General features: G+C 45.1%; 1 protein-coding gene across 3 annotated transcripts in view; it reads left to right on the forward strand.

Moving 5' to 3' along the window:
• srpk1b (SRSF protein kinase 1b) overlaps positions 1-18,162 on the forward strand; it is a 55,968-nt gene that overhangs the window by 12,647 nt on the left and 25,159 nt on the right. Inside the window, exon 1 of one of the 3 annotated variants that reach the window (XM_041887331.2) lies at positions 12,153-12,264. The exons of the other annotated variants lie outside the window; for them this stretch is intronic. Coding sequence (XP_041743265.1) covers positions 12,242-12,264 — 23 coding nt within the window. The 5' untranslated portion in view covers positions 12,153-12,241. Of the gene's footprint in view, positions 1-12,152; positions 12,265-18,162 lie in introns of those variants that run through there. 3 annotated transcript variants of the gene reach the window in all.

The following is an 18,162-nucleotide window of genomic DNA, read 5'->3' on the forward strand; positions in this document are numbered from 1 at the left end:
GGCATTGTAGGGAGGTCATACAGGCACGTGGAGGCCACACACACTACTGTGCCTCATTTTGACTTGTTTTGACGGACATTACATCAAAGTTGGATCAGCCTGTAGTGTGGTTTTCCACTTTAATTTTGAGGGTGACTCCAAATCCAGACCTCCATGGATTGATAAATTTGATTTCCATTGATAATTTTTGTGTGATTTTGTTGTCAGCACATTCAACTATGTAAAGAAAAAAGTATTTAATAAGATTATTTCATTCATTCAGATCTAGGATGTGTTGTTTAAGTGTTCCCTTTATTTTTTTGAGCAGTGTATATTGTTCTCTCTCTCCTCTCTTGTTCCCTCTCTTTCCCCTCAAAAGTCTAGGGCCCGGCTCTGACTCCATCCGTGTTAGGCCTAATTTTGGCGCTCTTTTTTTTAGATTTAATCTTAGTCATTTTGACAAAAATATAATTAAGTCTTAGTCACATTTGTCATTTAAATAATGATTTAGTCTAGTTATTGTCAAAATGACAGTGGGCCATTTTAGTCAACTAAATGTTATTTCAATTTAGTCACATTTTAGTCATCACATTTCAATTGCCTCACTAACCTTCAGTGCCTTCAGAAAGTATTCATACCCCTTGACTTATTCCACATTTTGTTACAGCCTAAATTCAAAATTGATTACATTTTCTCACCCATCCACACAAAATACCCCATAATGACAAAGTGAAAACATGTTTGCAAATGTATTGAAACTAAAATACAGATCTCATTTACACTGAACAAAAATATAAACGCAACATGTAAACTGTTGGTCCCATGTTTCATGAGCTGAAATAATGAACGATCCCAGAAATGTTTCATACGCACAAAAAGCATATTTCTCTCCACTTTTTTGCACAAATTTGTTTACATCCCGGTTATTGAGCATTTCTCCTTTGCCAAGATAATCCTTCCACCTGACAGTTGTGGCATATCAAGAAGCTGATTAAACAGCATGATCATTACACAGGTGCACCTTGTGCTGTGGACAATAAAAAGCCACTCTAAAATGTGCAGGTTTGTCACACAACACAATGCCACGGATGTCTCAAGTTTTGAGGGAGCGTGCAATTGGCATGCTGACTGCAGGATGTCCACCAGAGCTGTTGCCAGATAATTGAATGTTTATTTCTCTACCATAAGCCGCCTCCAACGTCATTTTAGAGTATTTGGCAGTACGTCCAACCGGCCTCAACTGCAGACCATGTGTATGGTGTCGGGTGGGCGAGCAGTTTGCTGATGTCAACGTTGTGAACAGAGTGCCCAATGATTGCAGTGGGGTTATGGTATGGGCAGGTAGAAGCTACAGACAATGAACACAATTGCATTTTATCTATGGCAATTTGAATGCACAGAGATACCGTGACGAGATCCTGAGGCCCATTGTCGTGCCATTCATCCGCCGCCATCACCTCATGTTTCAGCATGATAATGCACGGCAATGTAGCAAGGATCTGTACACAATTCCTGGAAGCTGAAAATGTCCCAGTTCTTCTATGGCCTGCATACTCACCAGACATGTCACGCATTGAGCATGTTTGGGATGCTCTGGAGCGATGTGTATTACAGCGTGTTCCAGTTCCTGCCAATATACAGCAACTTCGCACTGCCATTGAAGAGCGGGACAACATTCCACAGGCCATGGTGGTCACACCAAATATGGACTGGTTTTCTGATCCACGCCCCTACCTTTTTTAAGGTACCTGTGACCAACAGATGCATATCTGTATTCAGTCATGTGAAATCCATATATTAGGGCCTAATTAATTTATTTCAATTGACAGATTTCTTTTTATTTGAACCAACTCATTAAAGTCGTTGAAATTGTTGCGTTTACATTTTTGTTCAGTATACATAAGTATTCAATGTTTAAAAAAAAAAAAAAAGGCTTCCTTTTCACTCTGTCTTTTAGGTTAGTATTGTGGAGTAAGTACAATGTTGTTGAGCCATCCTCAGTTTTCAATCACAGCCATTAAACTCTGTAACTGTTTTAAAGTCACCATTGGCCTCATGGTGAAATCCCTGAGTGGTTTCCTTCCTCTCCGGCAACTGAGTTAGGAAGGATGCTTGTGTCTTTGTAGTAAATAACTGGGTTTATTGATGCACCATCCAAAGTGTAATTAATAACTTCACCTCAAAGAGATATTCAATGTCTGCTTTGTATTTTTACCAATAGGTGCTTTTCTTTGTTGAATCTGTTTGAAATTCACTGCTCGACTCAAGGACCTTACAGTTAATTGTATTTTTGTGGTACAGAGATTAAGTAGTCATTAAAAAATCCTGTTAACCATTATTATTGCCCACAGAGTGAGTCTGTGCAACTTATGTGACTTTTTAAGCACATTTTTACTCCTGAACTTATTTAGGCTTACCATAACAGAGGGGTTGAATACTTCACTCAAGACATTTCAGCTTTTCATTTTTAATTAATTTGTATTGTATTGTGTGTAGGCCAGTGTCAAAAATCTACATTTTAAATTCGGGCTGTTATGGTGACCGTATTACCGCCTCACCAGCAGTCACGAGTCATCCAGGCTCTGTCGTAGCCGGCCGCGACCGGGAGACCCATGGGGCGGCGCACAATTGGCCCAGCGTTGTCCAGGGTAGGGGAGGGAATGGCCGGCAGGGATGTAGCTCAGTTGGTAGAGCATGGCGTTTGCAATGCCAGGGTTGTGGGTTCGATTCCCACGGGGGGCCAGTATATAAAATAAAACATGTATGCACTCACTAACTGTAAGTCGCTCTGGATAAGAGCGTCTGCTAAATGACTAAAATGTAAATGTAAATGACCGCAGTCAAATTCCATGTGACTGTTTAGTCACGGTAACTAGTCTTCTCCAAGCTCTGATGCTGCTGATGGTCATTAGTAGCCTACCAAACTTGCTAACTGCCTGGTACTTAGCACTCTATTGTCCCTCTAATCACTCGGACATCATTGCAAGTGTGTTAAAAAAATCGAATCAAACACTTCATGAGAGCCCATGCGCTGATGTTGCACTCATTTCTATAGGCTATGCAATTGGGTGAGAAAATAGTTTTGATGGCCTGTAATAAAAAAAGGATCCCATCCGCTTTCTATAGGCTAGGCCTACTATATTTATTTCTCAACTTTCCTAATATTAAGCACATTGCTTATATTTACAACAGGAGTATAGCCTACCTGGCTGGCATGAAAAGGAACCACGGGAAAAGCATCCTCCATTCGCTTTTTTTTTTTCCCCTTTCAAGACAGGTGCATGATAATGGTCCATTCTAAATCAAACTAATGTCACACATATTTAGTATATGTAAAGACAAGATTAAGTTAAGAATAGTCTGATGTGTGACAATATTAGACTATCACTTGTGAATGATGCCCAGCGTGTGCAGTAAGGCAAGAAACAGCACAGGCCTTTTTTTGTTGACTTTCTCAAATCATAGTCGCACACCTCGTGTAGCCTAGCCCAACTAAAGTGGCCAATGAACTTCATAAAATGAAGCACATTAATCCGCTTTACAAGGGGTGTAGAGCCTAACTGGTATACATAGGTGGCGCGTGAGTTTCAAGTTTGGGAAATATTATTTTCACCATAAAAATGCACCTTTTTATAATAAAGCATTACACGCATAATCACATTTGCGGTCACTTTTGAGAACCGTGTTTTCCCGAGAATTGATTGCATTTTGGAACGTTTGCGCTTAGAGCCTACTGCCGTGTTGCGCATAGCTGCGCTTCAAATGTGAAGAAATAGCCGAATAGTTTATCAACGTTTTTTTTATTTTTATGTGAGTGGTTGTATTCATTTGGGATCGATCGCATCCCACAACTGTCCCACATTATGTTTGGAATATTTATTGCACAAAAGACACGTTGACCAATAGAATAGGAAAATGGTTTGGGGATTGACAGGCTAGTGCTGTTGCTGTTCGTTAGGCCTACTCATCTTGTTGGCTGACAAAGTAAATGTGGACAGTTCTACCATCTTCAATATGGAATTCGATAAGGACGCGTGCAATTGCGTCCCAAGTGTGTCTGTCTTCGCTTGTAACTGAGATGCCTGTGAGAAGGACCCGTTCACGTGACAGGCATTTGTTAATAAGAATGTAGATATCTGAGAGAGCCATGTGAGTGAGAGGTGCTTCGGAGCGTGGCGATTGGCAGCTGGGAGAAGGGAATTATTATATTCAGTCCAAGGGCACAACGGTCACTTTGGCCGCAAAAGGCATGGATTTTTTTTAGGGGCCATTATGGCCACACAAGGGAGATGCCGCTGGGAAATCCGAGGCCTGGTGAGAATATTGTCAAGTGCTTTTCAAATTGTGGACGTGCAGCCTGCACAAGAAACAAAGCAGAGCTCATGCCTTTCATGCAACTTTTTTCAAATCATAATTAGTCGCATCATGTAGCCTTAATGTATTAAAAATCTAAACATACAGTGGGGGGAAAAAAAGTATTTAGTCAGCCACCAATTGTGCAAGTTCTCCCACTTAAAAAGATGAGAGAGGCCTGTAATTTTCATCATAGGTACACGTCAACTATGACAGACAAAATGAGAAAAGAAAATCACATTGTAGGATTTTTAATGAATTTATTTGCAAACAATGTGGAAAATAAGTATTTGGTCAATAACAAAAGTTTCTCAATACTTTGTTATATACCCTTTGTTGGCAATGACACAGGTCAAACGTTTTCTGTAAGTCTTCACAAGCTTTTCACACACTGTTGCTGGTATTTTGGCCCATTCCTCCATGCAGATCTCCTCTAGAGCAGTGATGTTTTGGGGCTGTCGCTGGGCAACACGGACTTTCAACTCCCTCCAAAGATTTTCTATGGGTTTGAGATCTGGAGACTGGCTAGGCCACTCCAGGACCTTGAAATGCTTCTTACGAAGCCACTCCTTCGTTGCCCGGGCGGTGTGTTTGGGATCATTGTCATGCTGAAAGACCCAGCCACGTTTCATCTTCAAAGCCCTTGCTGATGGAAGGAGGTTTTCACTCAAAATCTCACGATACATGGCCCCATTCATTCTTTCCTTTACACGGATCAGTCGTCCTGGTCCCTTTGCAGAAAAACACCCCCAAAGCATGATGTTTCCACCCCCAAGCTTCATAGTAGGTATGGTGTCCTTTGACAGCTCTTTGGTCTTGGCCATAGTGGAGTTTGGAGTGTGACTGTTTGAGGTTGTGGACAGGTGTCTTTTATACTGATAACAAGTTCAAACAGGTTCAAACATTAATACAGGTAACGAGTGGAGGACAGAGGAGCCTCTTAAAGAAGAAGTTACAGGTCTGTGAGAGCCAGAAATCTTGCTTGTTTGTAGGTGACCAAATACTTATTTTCCACCATAATTTGCAAATTAATTAATTAAAAATCCTACAATGTGATTTTCTGGATTTTTTTTCTCAATTTGTCTGTCATAGTTGACGTGTACCTATGATGAAAATTACAGGCCTCTCTCATCTTTTTAAGTGGGAGAACTTGCACAATTGGTGGCTGACTAAATACATTTTTTCCCTACTGTATAGCCCAACGTTTGGGTTACAACTAAAGTTGCATAAATAACTCTAAATTAAGCATATAGGAGGACCTGTTTCTTCGTTAACCGTTCAACACAGAATAGCCGCATGTGCGCACTCCCTCGGAAATCGTTTGGCGAAGATATCCGACACAGTGAAAAATATCTGGTTCTGCCCTTCAGCAAGGCAGTTAACCCCCCCACACACACAACAACAGCCAATGTGGGAAGACCAGTGGCAGCCCCCCACACCTCTCCGATTCAGAGGGGTTTGTCCAAAAGCGTATGTCAAGTTTCTGTTGGACCTTGTGTGCAACTGACGATAAAAATAATTGTGCCTTATTTGCATAAATAATTGTTTTGCCACCAGATTGGAGAATGGTTGCCGGGCAGAGGTGACCTGGGCATGGTATTTATTTTCCACCGATCACAGCATTGCAACATTGCAGTGAGAAAGCCATACAATTCTGCTAAAGTCATGCATGCTTTTGATTGGACCAAACAAATAACACTGAAAAGCTCCCAATCTCTCCAACTATTGTCCAGTCCACTTATTAGTCAGATTTTAGTCACACAGATAATTTCGTCTCGTTTTAGTCAACCGAAATGAAAAATATTTTTAGTTTAGTTATAGTTTTTTTCTGGGTCTATTTAGTCTGTTACCGTCTCGTCAATAGAAAAATAGGTGTTTGACTAATATTTTCGTAGACGAAATGAACACTGGACTTCATATGTGGGTACGCAGCCACTGTGGCCCCTCATGATTTCAGATTTTTTGTGGCCCCCACCCCCATCAAAGTTGCCCATCCCTGCTCTAGTCTTTTCCCTGCCTCCCAATGCTGACCATTGTCCCACAGATTTAGAAAGGGAAGACCAGTCAGTTCCAGTTGTGTTATCCAGGGCATTGGACTGTGTTACTGCAGTGTTTCTCTAACACACTGGAATTCTCTGCTCCATTTTCCTCCTCTCTCTGTCTCTCAATCTCTCCCCCCTCTCCCCTCAACCCCTCTCTCTCCCCCCTCTCTCTTCCTCTCTTCCCCTCTCTCTCCCCCCTCTCTCTTCCTATCTTCCCTTTCTCTCTGCGCCTCTTTCTCCATCATTCTGACATGGTCTCTTTCCCCCCTCACTTTGTCTCTCTCTCTGTGTCTCTCTCTCTCTCTCTCTCTCTCTCTCTCTCTCTCTCTCTCTCTGTCTCTGTCTCTCTCTCTCTCTCTCTCTCTCTCTCTCTGTGTGTGCATAGCTACTCCTGCTCATTATATAACCCATTTCTTTCTGCAGTGTGTGTGTGTTGGACTGCAGGGAGCGAGCTAGTCTAACCAAGCCCCAAGCAGTGAGAGGGAGTTTGTTAGGACATGAGGAGAAAGGATGTTAGGGGGCGGGTAAGGAGCACTGCAGACTGTGTGTGTGCTCAGATAGAAGGCTACAGAACTACTGTTGTAAGACTGACTGGCTGTCTCGCTGACTGGCTGACTGACTGGCTGTCTCGCTGACTGACTGGCTGTCTCGCTGACTGACTGACTGACTGGCTGTCTCGCTGACTGACTGGCTGTCTCGCTGACTGACTGACTGGCTGTCTCGCTGACTGACTGGCTGTCTCGCTGACTGGCTGTCTCGCTGACTGGCTGTCTCGCTGACTGACTGACTGGCTGTCTCGCTGACTGACTGACTGACTGGCTGTCTCGCTGACTGACTGACTGACTGGCTGTCTCGCTGACTGACTGACTGACTGGCTGTCTCGCTGACTGACTGACTGACTGGCTGTCTCGCTGACTGACTGACTGGCTGTCTCGCTGACTGTCTCGCTGGCTGGCTGGCTGACTGTCTCGCTGGCTGGCTGGCTGACTGGCTGGCTGTCTCGCTGGCTGTCTCGCTGGCGGTCTCGCTGGCTGTCTCGCTGGCGGTCTCGCTGGCTGTCTCGCTGGCGGTCTCGCTGACTGGCTGGCTGGCGGTCGGTGAGTGTACCAGGCAGGCGTTAAAAACAAGAAAAGTCCTCCTCTTAGTCTAGCTGGTGAGTCACATTCTCGTGTTTGTTTTCTCTGCCAGAAGTTAAGATCATTCAGTCAGAATCCTCAGAACTTTGCATTTAGAATTTCTGCTGAGGTGTTGTAGCTCTTCTCAGGGTTCACGCAGCACAGGGAGATCTAGACGTCACGTTTGTTGACCTGACAAATTGTTTAATGCGAAATGTTAGCATATCTCAGGTGGTGTAACTTCGAATGGCAGCCAGGTAGCGGAGCCAACACATCCAGCTCCAGCTATTGCCCTGCTCTGCTGTTTCTCTGTGCTGTCTGGGCATTGCAAGACTTTGGTAGAATACCAGCGTTGAATGTTAGCATATCTCCAGTGGTTTGAATGGCTGGTAGCTAGCCTAGCACTAACGCATCAAGCTCCAGTTATTATCCTGCTCTGCTGTGTCTCTGTGCTGTTTGTCTAGGCATTGAGTTCAGCTGTGGAGGCATTGATTACTCTGGGGGGGGGGGGCTTCACAATCACTATTTTTTGTTGTACTTTTCCCCCCTTTTCCCCCAAATTTCATGATATCCAATTGGTAGTTAGTCTTGTCCCATCGCTGCAACTCCCATGCGGACTCGGGAGAGGCGAAACACGACCCCGCCAAGCCGCACTGCTTCTTGACACACTGCTCGCTTAACCCGGAAGCCAGCCCCACCAATGTGTCGGAGGAAACGGCGTACAGCTGGCGACCGAAGCCAGCATGCATGCGCCTGACCCACCACGTGGAGTCGCTAGAGCGCGACTGGACAAGGACATCCCAGCTGGCCAAACCCTCCCCTAACCCGGAAGACGCTGCAACGCCTCATGGGTCTTCCGGTCGCGGCCGGCTGCGACACAGCCTGGGATCGAACCAGGATCTGTAGTGACTCCTCTAGCACTGATCAGTGCCTTAGACCGCTGCGCCACTCGGGAGACCCTTCACAATCACTTTTAACCACTTAACAAGCCTGGAGGGAACATTGTCTATATGCACACCCTTTGCCTTGATGACAGCTTTGCACACTCTTGGCATTCTCTCAACCAGCTTCATGAGGTGGTCACCTGGAATGCATTTCAATTAACAGGTGTGCCTTGTTAAAAGTTAATTTGTGGAATTTAAAGTCCATATTATGGCAAGAACAGCTCAAATAAGCAAAGAGAAACGACAGTCCATCATTACTTTAAGACATGAACATTTCAAGAACTTTGAAAGTTTCTTCAAGTGTGGTTGTAAAAACCAAGCGCTATGATGAAACTGGCGCTCATGAGGACCGCCACAGGATAAGTTCATTAGAGTTACCAGCCTCAGAAATTGCAGCTCAAATAAATGCTTCACAGAGTTCAAGTAACAGACACATCTCAATATCAACTGTTCAGTAGAAACTGTGTGAATCAGGCCTTCATGGTCGAATTGCTGCAAAGAAACCACTACTAAAGGACACCAATAAGAAGAAGAGACTTGCATGGCCAAGAAGCACGAGCAATGGACATTAGACCGGTGGAGATGTGTCCTTTGGTCTAGAGTCCAACTTGGAGATTGTTGGTTCCAACCGCCGTGTCTTGTGAGACGTGGTGTGGGCGAACGGATGATCTCTGCATGTGTATTTCCCAACGTAAAGCATGGAGGTGGAGGTGTTATGGTGTGGGGGTGCTTTGCTGGTGACACTATCAGATTTATTTAGAATTCAAGGCACACTTAACCAGCATGGCTACCACAGAATTCTGCAGCTTTACGCCATCCCATCTGGTTTGGGCTTAGTGGGACTACCATTTGTTTTTCAACAGGACAATGACCCAACACACCTCCAGGTTGTGTAAGGGCTATTTTACCGAGAAGGAGAGTGATGGAGTGCTGTATTAGATAACCTGGCCTCCACAATCCCCCGACCTCATCCAAATTTAGATGGTTTGGTATGAGTCGGACCGCAAAGTGAAGGAAAAGCAGCCAACAAGTGCTCAGCATATGTGGGAACTCCTTCAAGACTGTTGGAAAAGCATTCCTCATGAAGCTGGTTGAGAGAATGTCAAGAGTGAGCAAAGCTGTCATCAAGACAAAGGGTGGCTACTTTGAAGAATCTCAAATATAATATATATATTATATATGTAACACTTTTTTTGGTTACTACTTGATTCCATATGTGTAATTTCATAGTTTTGATGTGTTCACTATTGATGTCTTCACTATTATTCTACAATACTCTTCCTAGAGCTGGCCGCCCAGCCAAACTGAGAAATCGGGGGAGAAGGGCCTTGGTCAGGGAGGTGACCAAGAACCCAATGGTCACTCTGACAGAGTTCCAGAGTTCCTCTGTGGAGATGGGAGAACTTTCCAGAAGGACAACCGTCTCTGCAGCACTCAACCAATCAGGCCTTTTATGGTAGTGGCCAGACGGAAGCCACTCCTCAGTAAAAGGCACATGACAGCCTGCTTGGAGTTTGCCAAAAGGCACCTAAAGGACTCTGACCATGAGAAACAGGATTCTCTGGTCTGATGAAACCAAGATCAAACTCTTTGGCCTTAATGCCAAGCGTCACGTCTGGAGGAAACTTAGCACCATCCCTACTGTGAAGCATGGTGTTTTCAGCAGCAGGGACTGGGAGACTAGTCAAGATCGAGGGAAAGATGAACGGAGCAAAGTACAGAGAGATCCTTGATGAAAACCTGCTCCAGAGCACTCAGGACCTCATACTGCGGTCAAAGGTTCACCTTCCAACAGGACAACGTCCCTAAGCACACAGCCAAGACAACGCAGGAGTGGCTTCGGGACAAGTCTCAATGGCCTTGATTGGCCCAGCCAGAGCCTGGACTTGAACCAGATCAAAGATCTCTGGAGAGACCTGAAAATAGCTGTGCAGTTTCGCTCCCCATCCAACCTGACAGAGCTTGAGAGGATCTGCAGAGAAGAATGAGAGAAACTCCCCAAATACAGGTGTGCCAGGCTTGTAGCGTCATACCCAAGAAGTCTCGAGGCTGTAATCGCTTACGGCTGTAAGTACTGAGTAAATGGTCTGAATACTTCTGTAAATGTGATATTTCCGTTTTTTTATTTTGAATAAATTGGCAAAATTTTCTAACAACCTGTTTTTGCTTTGTCGTTATGGGTTATTGTGTGTGTATTGAGGGGGAAAAACAATTTAATCCATTTTACATTTTAGTCATTTAGCAGACGCTCTTATCCAGAGCGACTTACAGTTAGTGAGTGCATAAATTTTTCATACTGGCCCCCTGTGGGAATCGAACCCACAACCCTGGCGTTGCAAGCGGCATGCTCTACCAACTGAGCTACAGGAGGCCCTGTACATTTTAGAGTAAGGCTGTAACGTAACAAAATGCGGAAAAAGTCAAGGGGTCTGAATACTTTCGAATGCACTGTATAAGCAACCCATGCTAGTTGTTGCGTATTAGATCTGCCCTCTTACTAAATTTCTAACGGATATTTTCATGTAACATAAATCAAATCAAATGTTATTTGTCACATACACGTGTTTTAGCAGATGTTATAGCGGGTGTAGCGAAATGCTTGTGCTTCTAGAACTGCTTGCATGTGCAGTGCGTTTATGACAATGGGTTTCCCCGCTAATTGCATAATGGAACGAACATTCGCGTGTAGCGTACTGCCTTGTGCAAAAATGTCACAATGTCGTCATAATATATGCACAAACTCTACCAAACTGTTTCGGCTGGGAAGCATGCGGATGCCTTTAGGGGGTAAGTGTTCGGTTTGAGATTCAGCCTATGGCTGAGGTAGATAGAATTTCATTGCCCCCTAGCGGACATATACAATAGGACCATATTCTGCATTGTCAATTCACGTGGAATTCTATCCGTTTTTTCTTAACGTTTTTTTTTTTTTTTACAGAAATCCGATTTTAAACATTAAGAAAACGTTTCCATTTGTCACATCCCTACTGAGTATTATATGAATTCACTCACAGTACGATGATAGCGGAAGATTAAGGCAGTCAGATAAAGACAGACAGATGGAGGAGTGTACGCCGAGAGAGAGAGAAGGGGAGAGCGATTGAATAGAGACAGAGATGGTGATAATGTGTTAAAAAAAGAGAAGAGGAACTGGGTGGAATGAGAGAGGGATGTTTTGGTCTGAGGAGGAGGAAGTGAGAGCGTTCTTCACCTGCAATGCAATGCGGGGCTGAGTAAACCAATCAGAGCTTTGCAGAGAGGAGAGGGGGTGGGGCCAGGCCACTGACTACAGCTAAGGAGAGTTCTCGTCAGAGCGGGAGAGAGTGAATGAGCGAGAGGGAGGGAGGGAGAGAGAGAAGCGGCGTCAAACTCCTCTGCTTTGCCTGAGCCTGTGGCGACACTGATTCTCACAGATTTCTCTTCTCTCATCCTTCTCTCTTCTCTCACCCTTCTCTCATCCTCCTCTCCTCTCACCCTCCTCTCCTCTCTGCATTGCTCCCTTCTCTTCCTTTCCCATTGCTGTGCTCTTCTCTTCCACTCTTTCCCTGTACTTCCCCCCTCTTTTTTCTGAACTACTACCGTCTGCTCTCTTCTTCCTCTCCTCTTTACACTCACCCCCCTCTTCCTCTCCTCTTTACACTCACCCCACTCTTTCTCTCCTCATTCCCATTTACATTTACAGTCATTTAGCAGACGCTCTTATCCAGAGCGACTTACAGTTAATGAGTGCATACACTTTTGGTACGTGGAGAGAGGGTCTCTGGCCCCCACCTGCACCCCTCCTCTCTCTCTCTCTCCACCTCCCTCCATGGGCATCCGAGCATCCTGCAGGTAAGCGCAGAGGGAGAGAGATGGAGAGTGTGTGTCGGGGTCTCTGCACTTGCATGTCCTTGAAGTACCCCTGCTGTGAGTGTGTGTGTGTGAGCTGTAACAGCTGGACTCTGTCCTCTCCGGTTTGAGGACGCAGAAGAGACAGTTCAGGGATTTAGGGAGAGGAGAGTCTGTCTGCAAACGCTGTATGTCTCTCTGGTGCTCTAGCTCAGTGTTTTCTAATTCCGGTCCTCCAGTACCCCTCAACAGTACACATGTTTGCTGTAACCCCGGACAAGCACACCTGATTCAACTTTATTATCACACCCTTGATGAGTTGAATGAGGTGTGTTTGTCTGGGGCTACAATAAAAAAAGTGTACTGTTGGGGGTACTGTAGGACTGGAGTGGGGAACCACTTCTCTAGCCTAACTGAGAATGTAATGGTGCTCAGGGGAGGTTTGTGGCTCTGGCTCTGGTCAAGGTGGTCAAGGTTAGACAGGCAAAGTCGTAATGGGCGAAACGGGACAATAATGGAAAGAGGTGTGTGTTTGCATGAATGTGTGTGTGTGTGTGTGTGTGTGTGTTGGGTAAAAATGCAACAGCATTGCAGGGGTGACGGTTGCTCATCAATGGAGATGGGGAAAATGGCTATGACATTTTGTCTACACCTCCTTCCCTTTCATGATTGTCTGGCTCTCTCTCTCTCCCTCTCTCCTTGATCTCGCTGATTATATCCCTTTCCCCTTTGTCTGATTAGTCTTGCGTTGTCATGTTGGGTGAGCGTCAACAGAGGCAGGTGTTCAGGTCTGTGTGGTTGGAAGGAACCAGGGGACCTGGGTCTGTTTTACCCTCCATCACTGACTGAGACACTCACAATTCATCCACAGGTGTGAGGTTTGGAGTGCAGCTGTGGCGGTTATGACATTTTGTCTGCCGGTTATTGACATGCAAAAGATTGTCTGTCTCACGGTAATTGATCGTTAATTAACAGAAACATGTTGCGCGTCTTTGGAAAATTTACAGTGAGGGGAAAAAAGTATTTGATCCCCTGCTGGTTTTGTACGTTTGCCCACTGACAAAGACATGATCAGTCTATAATTTTAATGGTAGGTTTATTTGAACAGTGAGAGACAGAATAACAACAACAAAAATCCAGAAAAACGCATGTAAAAAATGTTATAAATTGATTTGCATTTTAATGAGGGAAATAAGTATTTGACCCCTCTGCAAAACATGACTTAGTGCTTGGTGGCAAAACCCTTGTTGGCAATCACAGAGGTCAGATGTTTCTTGTAGTTGGCCACCAGTTTTGCACACATCTCAGGAGGGATTTTGTCCCACTCCTCTTTACAGATCTTCTCCAAGTCATTAAGGTTTCGAGGCTGACGTTTGGCAACTCGAACCTTCAGCTCCCTCCACAGATTTTCTATGGGATTAAGGTATGGAGACTGGCTAGGGCACTCCAGGACCTTAATGTGCTTCTTCTTGAGCCACTCCTTTGTTGCCTTGGCTGTGTGTTTTGGGTCATTGTCATGCTGGAATACCCATTCACGACCCATTTTCAATGCCCTGGCTGAGGGAAGGAGGTTCTCACCCAAGATTTGACGGTACATGGCCCTGTCCATCGTCCCTTTGATGCGGTGAAGTTGTCCTGTCCCCTTAGCAGAAAAACACCCCCAAAGCATAATGTTTCCACCTCCATGTTTGACGGTGGGGATGGTGTTCTTGGGGTCATAGGCAGCATTCCTCTTCCTCCAAACACGGCGAGTTGAGTTGATGCCAAAGAGCTCGATTTTGGTCTCATCTGACCACAACACTTTCACCCATTTCTCCTCTGAATCATTCAGATGTTCATTGGCAAACTTCAGACGGGCCTGTATATGTGCTTTCTTGAGCAGGGGGACCTTGCGGGCGCTGCAGGATTTCAGTCCTTCACGGTGTAGGGTGTGTTACCAATTGTTTTCTTGGTGACTATGGTCCCAGCTACCTTGATCATTGACAAGATCCTCCCGTGTAGTTCTGGGCTGATTCCTCACCATTCTCATGATCATTGCAACTTCACGAGGTGAGATCTTGCATGGAGCCCCAGGCAGAGGGAGATTGACAGTTATTTTGTGTTTCTTCCATTTGCGAATAATCGCACCAACTGTTGTCACCTTCTCACCAAGCTGCTTGGCGATGGTGTTGTAGCCCATTCCAGCCTTGTGTAGGTCTACAATCTTGTCCCTGACATCCTTGGTCTTGGCCATGGTGGAGAGTTTGGATTGATTGATTGCTTCTGTGGACAGGTGTCTTTTATACAGGTAACAAACTGAGATTAGGAGCACTCCCTTTAAGAGTGTGCTCCTAATCTCAGCTCGTTACCTGTATAAAAGACACCTGGGAGCCAGAAATCTTTCTGATTGAGAGGGGGTCAAATACTTATTTCCCTCATTTAAAATGCAAATCAATTTATAACATTTTTGACATGCGTTTTTCTGAATTATTTTGTTGTTCTGTCTCTCACTGTTCAAATAACCCTACCATTAAAATTATAGACTGATCATTTCTTTGTCAGTGGGCTAACGTACAAAATCAGCAGGGGATCAAATACTTTTTTCCCTCACTGTACATATAATTTCTAAAAGTATAATAAATCAATTTAATATACACCATCAAAATATATTCATTATTTATTTTAGGCAGGTCTAAAGAAACATCATGATATGAAGAAAAAGTATTTCAGAAGAACAGAATATGAGTTGGCCTACTGTATGTTATCTGGCTATGCGCCATGCTGTAGGCTTGTTCATTTAGCAGAGAATATATGATTAAGTCCCCTGCCATTGTTCTATGATTTTATAAGAATAATATAATTTAACGGAATAAAATATAAATAATATTTTTCCCATTCCAGAGCAAAGTGCAAAGTGGCTATTTAAGAGCGTAAAAGTGATCATTGAAGAGTTATTTGTGAAGTCTTAGAAATCAAAACATATATGGGCTGCATGATGCGACTATAGGCTATTGATGATTTGAGAAAGTAAAACATTTTTTTTAAAAGCTTGCGCTCCGGTTATTTTTAAACGATACATCAACCACTGTTTGAGGAGCATGCAGCCTTTCGCTGCACGACATATATTCCAGCCCAAACTCTGTATGCCATGTGCTCTCCAACCCAGTTCCTCCAGCTACCCGGTACTCTGTATGCCATGTGCTCTCCAACCCAGTTCCTCCAGCTACCCAGTACTCTGTATGCCATGTGCTCTCCAACCCAGTTCCTCCAGCTACCCAGTACTCTGTATGCCATGGGCTCGCCAACCCAGTTCCTCCAGCTACCCAGTACTCTGTATGCCATGGGCTCTCCAACCCAGTTCCTCCAGCTACCCAGTACTCTGTATGCCATGTGCTCTCCAACCCAGTTCCTCCAGCTACCCGGTACTCTGTATGCCATGTGCTCTCCAACCCAGTTCCTCCAGCTACCCAGTACTCTGTATGCTATGTGCTCTCCAACCCAGTTCCTCCAGCTACCCAGTACTCTGTATGCCATGTGCTCTCCAACCCAGTTCCTCCAGCTACCCAGTACTCTGTATGCCATGTGCTCTCCAACCCAGTTCCTCCAGCTACCCAGTACTCTGTATGCCATGTGCTCTCCAACCCAGTTCCTCCAGCTACCCAGTACTCTGTATGCCATGGGCTCTCCAACCCAGTTCCTCCAGCTACCCAGTACTCTGTATGCCATGTGCTCTCCAACCCAGTTCCTCCAGCTACCCAGTACTCTGTATGCCATGTGCTCTCCAACCCAGTTCCTCCAGCTACCCAGTACTCTGTATGCCATGGGCTCTCCAACCCAGTTCCTCCAGCTACCCAGTACTCTGTATGCCATGGGCTCTCCAACCCAGTTCCTCCAGCTACCCAGTACTCTGTATGCCATGTGCTCTCCAACCCAGTTCCTCCAGCTACCCAGTACTCTGTATGCCATGGGCTCTCCAACCCAGTTCCTCCAGCTACCCAGTACTCTGTATGCCATGGGCTCTCCAACCCAGTTCCTCCAGCTACCCAGTACTCTGTATGCCATGTGCTCTCCAACCCAGTTCCTCCAGCTACCCAGTACTCTGTATGCCATGTGCTCTCCAACCCAGTTCCTCCAGCTACCCAGTACTCTGTATGCCATGTGCTCTCCAACCCAGTTCCTCCAGCTACCCAGTACTCTGTATGCCATGGGCTCTCCAACCCAGTTCCTCCAGCTACCCAGTACTCTGTATGCCATGTGCTCTCCAACTGTATGCCATGTGCTCTCCAACCCAGTTCCTCCAGCTACCCAGTACTCTGTATGCCATGGGCTCTCCAACCCAGTTCCTCCAGCTACCCAGTACTCTGTATGCCATGTGCTCTCCAACCCAGTTCCTCCAGCTACCCAGTACTCTGTATGCCATGGGCTCTCCAACCCAGTTCCTCCAGCTACCCAGTACTCTGTATGCCATGTGCTCTCCAACCCAGTTCCTCCAGCTACCCAGTACTCTGTATGCCATGTGCTCTCCAACCCAGTTCCTCCAGCTACCCAGTACTCTGTATGCCATGGGCTCTCCAACCCAGTTCCTCCAGCTACCCAGTACTCTCTATGCCATGGGCTCTCCAACCCAGTTCCTGCAACTACCCAGTACTCTGTATGCCATGGGCTCTCCAACCCAGTTCCTGCAACTACCCAGTGCTTAATTTGGGAAAGCAAGTGAAATATTTTCAGGAACATCGATAGTACCATGTTTTCACAACGAAACATATTTCATTAAACTGTTGACAGCCACTCTCTGCGCACTCGAGAAAGGAATGAAGGAGAGAGGTTAGATGGAAACGCACGCCGGTGAGATTCTGTAGCTGAAGGTAATGTCAGCCTATTAATTATGAAAATATAAAAATGCCCTGTTACTTGGCTATTCAAATACAAATTCACTATAATTGTAGGCTAACTGTAAGCTGCCCTGCACAATCAATGAACCAACAGCATCGCCTAGGCCTATATGTTCTCTCCCAGACTCATGGATTGAAAGTTCAGAGCGTAGCATGCGGTAACCAGTCCATCCAGTATGCATAATAATACAGTCCACACTCAAAGGCGATTTACTAGAATTTAGGATTATAGGCTAGACTAATTATGTACTAAAGACATCTTAAATCAGTTTTTATTTTCTATGTATTGCATAACGGCACAATCCATTATTTTAATTCAGGATTTTTTTCCCGGGCTTGGCCTCATCCACAACGACCGTGTTGGAGGGAGAGAGTGTAGAGGACGTGGGACAGAATATAGCAGACTACAACTTTGTGTAAGGGGGGGGGAGAGAACAGCACAGCAGCAAACATTGAAGGGAGAGACATGATACTGAGACTTGTTTGGTTTGTGCGTGACGACGTCAGAATGTTTTGGATTTTATTTCTGGTTTGTGTTAGACTGATAAACAGAATGAAGGTGGTGTTTTTCCTGCTGCTGTGCAGCTTGAGGTGTGTGGGCTGGAACATTTCTAAAAGCCAAGGCTCACATTGATTTAACCCTCGTCAATACCAGGACAAGAAAAGGGGGGCGTTCTGCGCGCGCAGACTCTCAGGGGTCTCAGGGGCGCAGACTCTCAGGGGCGCAGACTCTCAGGGGCGCAGACTCTCACGGACGCACACACACAGACAGACAAATACATATACAGAGACACACCCTCTCCTTCTTATTGTTCAAACATTGACTCGACTCCAGAGTAACCTTTTCTATCTCAATCATAAAGATAAGTGATGGAAGATGAAATGTGTAGCCAGATGGAATAGTAGACAGTATTTCTGTATGTGAAATATGTGGGTGTGAAGATGATGAATAGCAATATAATTATCTGTAAGTTGTTGCCAAGGAAGTGCTTGATAAAAATACCTCCTACTCCCACAGTGTTAGACCTGG

Source organism: Coregonus clupeaformis, chromosome 10 (assembly GCF_020615455.1).
Source record: "Coregonus clupeaformis isolate EN_2021a chromosome 10, ASM2061545v1, whole genome shotgun sequence".
Classification (NCBI taxonomy): Eukaryota; Metazoa; Chordata; class Actinopteri; order Salmoniformes; family Salmonidae; genus Coregonus; species Coregonus clupeaformis.